This window comes from Montipora capricornis, chromosome 3 (genome assembly GCF_036669925.1).
Source record: "Montipora capricornis isolate CH-2021 chromosome 3, ASM3666992v2, whole genome shotgun sequence".
In the NCBI taxonomy this organism is placed as follows: Eukaryota; Metazoa; Cnidaria; class Anthozoa; order Scleractinia; family Acroporidae; genus Montipora; species Montipora capricornis.
In genome coordinates this window covers 9,285,878-9,295,877 of record NC_090885.1, presented here as the reverse complement: position 1 = coordinate 9,295,877, position 10,000 = coordinate 9,285,878, and the positions used below count along the sequence as shown (strand labels likewise).

General features: G+C 39.6%; 1 protein-coding gene across 2 annotated transcripts in view; it reads left to right on the top strand.

Moving 5' to 3' along the window:
• LOC138042107 (short transient receptor potential channel 4-like) overlaps positions 1-10,000 on the top strand; it is a 20,735-nt gene that overhangs the window by 8,450 nt on the left and 2,285 nt on the right. The window contains exons 5-12 of one of the 2 annotated variants that reach the window (XR_011130922.1): positions 201-419; positions 1,823-1,996; positions 2,477-2,564; positions 3,506-3,716; positions 4,798-5,157; positions 6,028-6,237; positions 8,738-8,884; positions 9,602-9,710. Coding sequence is in view for 1 of the 2 variants with exons in the window: in XM_068887861.1 (XP_068743962.1) it covers positions 201-419; positions 1,823-1,996; positions 2,477-2,564; positions 3,506-3,716; positions 4,798-5,157; positions 6,028-6,229; positions 8,738-8,884; positions 9,602-9,710 (1,510 nt within the window). In the remaining variant the exon portion in view is untranslated. The remainder of the gene's footprint in view (positions 1-200; positions 420-1,822; positions 1,997-2,476; positions 2,565-3,505; positions 3,717-4,797; positions 5,158-6,027; positions 6,238-8,737; positions 8,885-9,601; positions 9,711-10,000) is intronic. The other variant, XM_068887861.1, reaches the window with a different exon arrangement.

The window sequence follows — 10,000 nt, the reverse complement described above, 5'->3', positions numbered from 1 at the left end:
CTGATTGGTGCAAGAACATTTTTAATAAAATAATGACGAAATATTACCCATTTTCCTACTGGGATTGCTATACTGGCAACCCAGTAATTAACCAGTCTACGAGAGTGAGAAGTACAAAACCATAACAGAGCAAAATAACTCAAATTTGACCCTTTCTTGCATGAAATGTGCTCTAAATGTTAAACAATTATCATTCTGAGGTGAACCGCAAACTGAACGAGTTAGCTGAAACCTGGACGGAAAATACTGGCTTTCTTACCAAGCTTGCAGAGCAGACAGAGGATTTTACCGTGCAGTTGATCGATCAAGTGAATGACAACAAGGAGTTGGTTAAAAGCGATGTGACTGAAAATGTTCACAGCCAGGCTTCGATGTTAAGTGGTTTAACCGACAAAGCCATCGTCTACTCACAAAAAAAGGTTCGTGGGAAACGGCCATTTGCCTCTCGCTTACGATTAAGGAAGTCAAAGTGACCCTAGGATAAAAAAAATCACTTAATAATAATAATTTATTACTTATTAGGCGCAAATTAGCATCTGAATATGATCAAATGCGCTTTCCTTTATTCGTCAGATTTTGGAAATGTTTGCTTAACACCTGGCTGGAAAAATTTTGCGCTTCGATTTTTGTCCAAAGGCAGTTTAATTTGAGCTTAAGTTTTATATTTCACGGTTCACCATCAAAACTGACCGATTGGACCTCAGAGGAATGAATCCAGGGAAACGTGACATGAAAGGCTCACTAGCTTAAAATTTCAGCGTGTGAATGCAGCTTATTATTTATGCAAAACGCGAGTTTATAAATCTGAAAGCCTAAACCCCCTGTGCTGCATATTAATTCTTCGGTGTACGCACGCATTGCATTTTTAAACTAGTGAGCCTTTGACGTCATTTCCTCCTCAATCCAGCTGTCTCAAGAACTTAAAGTTTATTATTAGCGGACTATTTAAGAGGACAATTCCGGTTAAAATGAACAGGTGTCTTTTTGAAATCAAGGCTTAAGACTCTGGTCGCTTAGTGTTTAGCAAACATAGTTTTGAAAAATAAGAATTGATAATTTGGTCACGGGGGCACTTTAAGCAACGACAAAGGCGACGGCAACGAGAACGTGACAAATAAATATTTAAGCAACAAAGGACTTTTTCCGTGTTTACATAGCCTCATCTAAACACGAGGGAGAGTTGGGAGAATTCGAGACAGTTAGGCAAACTCGAGACAACCGTCGAGAATTCTCCCAAATCCCCGTCGAGTGTTTAGATGAGAAAGAAAAAAAAGTCCCCCATTGCTTTTATAAAATATTTCTCAAAAGTAATTTGACAAATGAAGGAAAATGCTGGTCTTTTTACATCTTGATTGAAACAGATTTTCTTGATAAACGTTCAGATTTCAATCCAGCCAATCAAAACGCGCGTCTGAGAACACATAACCAACAAAAATTCGTGTGATGTCACAGCCGTGTTTTCATGCTCTCATCTCAACACAGCTATTGACCATTGAGAGTGCAAGTACTATCCTAATTCTTGTATAACTGCATATTTTAGTGTGCAAAAACAATAGTTTTGCACGCCCTGCACGTGCGTTTTCCTTTTGGTAAGAACTTCAGCACTTTGAGGACCAATTTTCGTTTTCTCACCTAAATTAAGCGTCGTTCCGACCCTTGTCATGTTAAGAGGATAAAACAGTCACGAAGTGATTGCAATAACGTGAATTTATATTGCGAGATGACGTGGCAACGACCCACCCTGAGTTGCTACTTAACTTGGATGATCTTCAACACACGCACGTTAACCAAACAAGTAGTTATGTTCGTTTATTTCTGGTAGCTGGTGGCGCACCCGTTGCTGTTCAAGAGGCTCAAGATGAGATGGCTGCTCGGGTTGCCAGAGTTTTTCAAGCGCCATCGTATTCTTCTGTTTCCTTTAATCGTGATAGAAACATTTCTGACACCAATACTACTGCCAATCATTGGGATTGCCAGCTACAGAGATCAAAAGAAGGTATTCTTGACTTTTTTCATTTAGAGAGAAATGTCCACGCTTTAATTTCTTGATTTTGATTCTTGTAGTTGACAACGATTCCCTACCCACCCTTAGTAAGACACACCGATAAGAAAAAAAATTCCATTACATTTCTCATGGATTTTTTTGGGAGTAAATCAAAGGGTTATGAACCAAAAAAATTAACTTATTTGGTTTTGCTCTTGTTTCCACCAGATTTGGTGGATTTGCAACCAAAAGACATAAAAACATTTTCTCTTCTAAATTTTTTTCATACCCAGCTCTCATGGTCATTTGACAAAATTTGCAGAAATGATGCTAATTCTGATGACTGTTATATATATATATTTTTTTTTTTTTTTTGGGGGGGGGGGGGTGGGAGGGAGGGGGTAATAATAGAATGTATTTTTAAAAAAATAAATTCTATCTGGATTTAGACTTGGATGACTTGTGAATTATTGTTTGTTATCCATGTTACAGTGCCGACTGCGCATGATCAAGTCAAAAATGCCGGACGAAAGTGGGATAGCTTTCTCGCAACCTGAAAATTTTCCGGGGAAAGTGTTAGGTATGAGTATAGAAGAACAAAAATCTCTTTCTTAATGCCAAATAGACCACACACTTTGCATGATGTTCAACCTTGTGTTTTGAATAACGTCGAGTCTTCCCTATCCAGAGAGATCTCTAAGAAAAAATTGATAGAACCCGCATCAACCATTGTAAGAATAATTTGAGAACTAACGTTTCGTGACGAAGCCCTTTGTCATTAGGGACATTTAGCATCCCGTTTTCAAAGCCATTAGCCGTTGCCGCAGTGGCAGAAATAGCTTTGAGCACAAGGTTCGGCATTTAGCGGGGAAAAATGCGTTATGTTATATTATTGTTTTACTTTTAATTCAACCGAGCCAGCGTTCTCAAGGATGTGCAATTAATCATCAAGAGTGTGTCCATTCAAAAGTTAAAGCATTAAAGAACATAACTTATAGCTTTAAACGTGAGTTCCTACATAATTTTAAGATGAAAGGCGCTGCGGGAAATCACGTACCGCAAGAAGGGTATCCAGCCGGGAGAACTTAAACCGCAGACCGCAAGCTCGACCGCAAGGCCATGTCACGTGACACTCGGAGGTTTTCCGAATAATACGCGATGCTTAGTGACTTCATTTGCTGTGACGAACGGCTTGCGTTCAATACGTCAGCTCACAAATATTTCTTACGGTGATTAACTGATACCATTTTAAATTACAGCGGTTTTCAATTGAATGTCGTAAAACAAATACCAAAGTAATTACAGCGCAATGAACCAATCCAAATTCGTAGCAATTCCGTGTGACTTACTTAAATAGCGCGTGTAAGTCGCGATTGGTTTTGATTTTCCTTCTCATTGGTTGATAAACTGGCGCCAGATTTCTTAACCAGTCACTAAGCGTAACAATTGGTGATTATACATACACGTGCATTATGATTGTACGTGTTTTATAACCTAAGTCTTTTTTTTTCTTTTCAACAGACACATACTATGCTTATCTTCTCACTCCGTTTGTGCTCTTTGTGAAAGACAAACTGAGTCAGGTCGCTTTCATCTTGCTTCTTTGTCGCGTTTGTATGTTGAGCTCAACTGTTGCACCGAGATGGGAGGAGTACTTGATATTTATTTACTTCTGTGGCATTGTCCTCAGTGAATACCAGCAATACAAAAGCTCACCTTTAAAGTACTTCAAGTAAGCTATAGGCCATTTTAAGTTTTCTAGTAGAGTAAAACCCTAAAAGATAACCTATGATTTGATTTGAATCATGATTTATCATGAATTTTATTATGATTTGATTTATTATTCTGTAGTGTCTCAGGGCTAAATACACTGCCACTTAAACACAGTCCTTTATCATTGAATAAGCACAACGGCGTTGAAAAAACTAAAGCTATAATAAATTGGTGGTCGGGAGAACTTCTTCGTGAAAGTCCACCTCCATGACTACTAAATCACGCCGCCTACTAATCAATCGATTTTAAGTGCTTCACTGTGACGATGATTACAATTACTGAATTTTTTTTCCCGTACAAAACATTACCATACGCCACGACGTTGTCAGCCTCATTCAAAAGAACCAAGGGATTCAGAACAGACACGTCTTTAAAGATCCTGCAACGCCTGCTGTTTTAAAAATATTAACCCCCAGTCCAGTCCAGTCCAGTCCAGTCCAGAGTCCAGTCCAGTCCAGTCCAGTCTAGAGTCCAGTCCATGTTTTCCAACTGGGCCTACTCGCGGGCTGGGTGAGGATCCGGGGCTAAAGGACTGATAGCGGCTGCCAGCGGTGCCCGTGGGCCGTACACGCTGATGTCCATAGATTGATTGCTTGAAAAGCGCATTTGAATGTGTAAATATAGAAAATGCGCTACATAAATTCATTACATTATCATTCAGTATTATCCTTATCGTTCTTCTTCTTCTTCTTCTTCTTATTATTATTATTATTATTATTATTGTTATTATTATTATTATTATTATTATTATTATTATTATTACTATTATTATTGTTGTTGTTGTTTGTGTTGTTATTATTTTCTTACAAACAAAACACCACCTAGTTGCGAAAAATGTTGCGCCACCAGAATCCCGTCCCAGAATCCCCGCGCGTTAACTTTTACTGATTCTGGAAATATTCTTTGCCGTCGCCTTGCTAATTCCTCGTTCCCCTAAGAAAGAAAGGCAATGGTATTTTAAACGGACAAGTAAATGGAGGCTCCAGTCTCAATGACGGCAATATGTTCTTTCTTTTTTTTTCTTTTTTGCGACTTTCCAGGGACATGTGGAATTACATCGACGTTTTGGTGCTGATCATTTACCTCTTCATACTCGTTATGCGACTTGTGGTTGTGATTCAAGGAGGAGAGCCCTCCAAAAATCGTTTGTTGGAAATTGCCAGCTACCTCTACGGTTTCAACACTTTGTTGTTGATTCTGCGTTTTTCCAGTTTTGTTGGGCTCAATTCAACCGTCGGTCCTCTTCAACTTGCTTTTTTTCGCATGTGTGTTGATTTGTTCATTATTCTCATCCAATTCATCTTCATCATTGCTGCATTCTCTGTGGCGATAACCAAATGCCACACTGCGGGAATGTCTTACGTTGACATTAATGGAGACTATGTGAGCAAGAATTTTCGGTAAGTATTACATTTTTATATAATATTTGTTTTCATTCTCACTCCACACAAGAGGCACTAGTTATTCGTCCAAAGTTAGTATAAGAAGGCTCTACCCTGCCTCCTCTGAGCTCAAATTCCCCAATTAACTTCAAACACTCTACTGCGATTTGCAGTCTCGCTTAGCTGCAAAATTAGCTATCTGATAAACGTTCATTTACTAATACCCTAACCATGATGAGGGATCATATAGGGATCATGTCTGAGCCCCTCCAATTTATGGAACAATTTTGCAGGTCTCATCAAAACGAGGCTGAGAAAATTTAATTAAGGATGGATTTAGGAAGCTTCGTTTAGCTGTCAAGAATTTTGTTGATGAAGAACAAAATTTCTCCTTTACGTGTTTATTCTACATTGATTTTCCCGCTAATTTAACTCACTCCGATGAGTTGTTTCCCCCAGCTGCAGTAATGTCATGTGAAAAGCGAGGATTTATTTTAATACTATAATAAGATGATTTCAATTCTCTCACCACGCTTGAATCATTATGCGATCATTTTGCAAGAAGCTGTAGCTGTAGTTGTGTTAGTCCATGCTATCCGTCAATAAATAGCATTGTTGTATAGCTGAATTCTTCCCCCAACAGCGCGCGCTCAAATTACTTCGAGGTCACATGACATCTAACAACAAAACTGTTTCCCGCCAAAAGTCTCTGAGCGGGCAAAATTGCAAAATCTATGACGTCAGAGGGTAACTGCACTGTTACCCGCGAATGTTGACCGACGACTGCCGTTGCTGTTGTCGTTGCACGTTTTTCTTTTTGTGCTGTATAACTAAATTTACTAGTTTGGGTCTGTTTGACGCTTAAATGATCATTGTTTTCTTTCCTAGTCCTGATCTGCTCGCCAATGTGACAGGACTACTGATGTGGTCTTTGTTTGGCCTGACCAGTCAGTCAGATATGGTGGTAACTGATTCACCCGTCGCTACGTATGTTGTGCATGGTTTGTACTTCGCGTTCCTTATCCTGTCCGTTATCATGATGACCAATATACTGGTAGCTTTGCTGACAAAGACATTTGATAACGCCTCGGTGAGACGGTACAATAGAAATTGAAAGTTGTAGGGCAACATCAAAATCGGCATCATCATCATCATCGTTGTCGTCGTCGTCGTCCTTATGATATCACTATTAATTATAATTATTATTTATTTATTTATTTATTTATTTATTCAGAATATCCACATAATATTTATATAATTTTCCATGTCTTTGTCATGCAGGAGCTTATTAAGGGGATCCTCTATCTACACTAATTCCAAGTCAACCCTTTCCCAATTAATTTATTTTAAGGAAGATGTTGTTCCCGCGAAAAGTATCACATTTCCCCTTGACGCTGAGAAAGCACTGATTTGATTGGCCTTTGCAACAGTGGGCGTGCTGAATTTCCTAAGGGAGACGTTCTATAAATAAATCTACTTGGGAAAGGTTGACTCCTAGTCCAAGTATCGGAGATAGAGGACCCCTTAATGAACTCCTGTCATTATGCGTGGGTTTTTGAGGTTTTAGTCCTTAAGGCTGGTTTTCACTAGCGACGGAGTCGGAGGAGGAGTCGTAATCGGAAGGGCAGAGCGATATGATCTAGTAAAAGTCAAACTGTCGGAGTGGGAAGCAGGATACTGATTCCGCTTATGACTCCGTCGCTTACGATCAAGTGAAAACTGCACTGTCGGAGTCGGATGCAGAAGCGGAAGAATTAACCAATCACAATGCTCGATTCCAAGTATTGTGATTGGCTGGTTCTTCCACCTCAACTTCCGACTCCGACAATCTAGTTTTCACTAGATCATAAGCGACGGGGTCACAAGCGGAGTCGGAAGAAATGGAAACGTTTTGATTCTTCCGACTCCGATTCCGTCGAGCTTATGACTCCGCGTACGACTCCGATCTTTGATTTTCACTAGGTCATAAGCGCACTTATCAGATGGCCTGTACGGCCCCACGCGCGCTTTTATTGCAAAACTATTGGGAAAATGCCTGTATGAGGGCCGTACGCATTAGCGCGAACAGGGCCTTAAAAAGCCGTACTACCCTACTAGGAACACGTGCTGCTCCGTGCGATGAAATTTTAGGAGATTTCGTCGCTTTTAAACATCCAGGTAATTTTCAGCCAGAAAAGCAAAAGCAAACAACATATTAGATAAATTTTCTGTGCAGATTTTTGTTTTTTATTTTGTCCTAACTTCATCTTCTTAGTGCTCATAAATAGTGTCAAGAGCCCATATGATAAAATGCTTATTGACTGAGTTTAGGTCGGGCCGGACAGGAAAATATTTGGCTCTCGGTCATGGCGCACGGACTCGCTGCGCTCGGTCCGTACGCCATGAACTCGGGCCAAATATTTTCCCGTCCGGCCCTCCCACTCAGTCAATAAGTATATATTACGACTACGACTACAACACCAACTCCGTCGCTAGTGAACGCGATGATCAGCCCGAACATGTGAAAACTACCTTATATTTCATAAAGAAAAGCAACTATCTCTAAATGATGAGCAAGTTAGAAGCAAAAATGTCGATTCCACGTTCCGGATACATAATCTTCCTAATAAAAGGGCGAAAAAGTCACAACGTAACAAAAAGTAAATTTTTATTTCGGTGATGAAGGTTGAGCTGCGATTCAACCAAAGTATTTTTTAATTGAGTGATTTTACTTTTTAGTTTTATTACGTTCTGAGGTTTTAACCTTTTTATTAGAAAGATTATTTCTAAGTTGACAGAGCCAGTCACATATAGACTACAAGGTGATAATGGTGATTTCTTTGCTTCCTTGCTCGCTCCGTTTGGTGAACGGATAAACCGTGGTCTGGCAGTTTGGACGTTAAATTTTCTACGGTAGGACCGATTTCATCGTGTTGAAATGGAGGCAGGATTTGTCTGTGTAAATTACCAACAAATAGTTGATCCTGCAAGGTGGGTCTCCTATCCCTTGATATGTAGAAGAGAAAAGGCAATTATTTGAGTTACTGGGTTAACAGTAATAAATGGACCCTCTAATGTTATCAGTATACAACTAATAATTAAATACGTTAATATAAATAAAATGCCAATTTGTCGATAGAAAGCGTTTAGCTGTACCCAAATATACTTGAAATAACCTATTTAAGACGTAGATATCTCTCCAGTTTGAGGTCTTGATTGTTTAATAATAAGAGAGATATTAGGCACCAAAAACTGGCAATCTTTTGCCCGGTTCCAACAAAAGCTTCCGTGCATTCTAAAGACGCTTTTTAAAACCTAAATTAAACAAAGATTACGGTCGAGAGTGAATTGGACGCTTTGTTTGTATCAGCAATTTCAATATTCAGTGTGGGTGCGGATTTCTTGGAGAATTAATATGAAAACGACGAGCTTATGCAAACCCCACGCAATCAACAAACTGCTCGCGGGACTGATTCCGAAAACAATGGCCCCCATTAAATCGAATGTACAACAGAAAGAATGAACGAGTCCCACACCAATCCAATGAAATTACAGGTTCTAAAGAGTTGCAATCATGGTATCACTTACACCCGTCTTGTTTAAATACTTTATCTTGTAGAACAACTCAGAAATAGAATGGAAATTTGCAAGAGCGATTCTTGAGAACCAGTACAGGAACTTGCACCCCATTGTGGTGCCCTTCAACTTGATTACAGTGCCTGGCCTTTATTTCCTTTTGAGGGGAAGAGACGATCCGCGTATCTTGGTAAAAAGAAACCCTTTTTTTATCATTAACTTTTGAAACTAAGTTTAAGAATAAGTTTCTTGTAATACCTTGAGTACACCCTCTAGACAGATTTTGTGAAGTATGTAATTAAATGATCAGAGATTTCTATCCCATACAAACAGCACATTATTTAAACACGATTGCGCCAAAATCAGGTTCAGCGTTCCCCTCCATTTGCGTATTTAAAAGCGCTTTTACGATCTAAAGTTCTCTTTCTTTCCTACAAACATGACCAGCCAGACGTTTGAGCTCGAACTTCGATCCGAAGGAGCCAGTCTGGGATTTCTCTTTCTTCATTCAAACGTACAGGAAGACCCCGGGGCAGGTTAAACATTATTAGACTAGTGGGATCTTCTTGGGAAAGCTCAGTAGAGCAATTCGAGAAATTCACGTGGTCTTTTATGAGCACGAGACAAAGAAGTCGTCAATTTCTGCCCTGAGATGGTGTTTGGTCCGAGGGATCATATCGGCCAAATAGCGCCTCCAAAAGTAGTTTCAACTGTTGCGATGGGACCGAAATGAAACGAACCGTTTCATTTGACTAATAACCGAAATTTCACAAATTATGACTAGATGTCAATACCCCATGCCATAACCGCGGGAAACGATCGTTAGGTGTCTCTCTCATTCACTCTGTATACGTACGTAAGCCATATTTTTCTTCCTTGTGTTTTGTTTCTTACCACGCTACTGCAGGAACAAAAGGAGCGCCTAAAACTCTACAACAGCTATTACGAAGAATACTTGTTTCCAAGTATTGTTAAGCGCTACAAGACGAAATTTGGTGCAGGATTTCCTCTTTCAGGTACGAACCATTTTTAACCACAAATGGGTACAAGAAGAAAAATGTTCAATGCATTTGCATCCTTATTAGTCTCAGAACCCGCACAACAAGGCAAGGACCATGATATAAACGAATATTAATTTAGCTTTCAACTGCGGGGCTCTCATCCAACACGATATGTCCAGAGATGAAGGAGGCCATTTCCGAGTTGCTGTTTGCCTCTGGTTCAAAACGAGTCTTGGTGCTAAACCATTCTAATGATAATGAATGAAGGGGATAGTTTCTAAAGAAACTGTGGTGCTGCGTCGGTG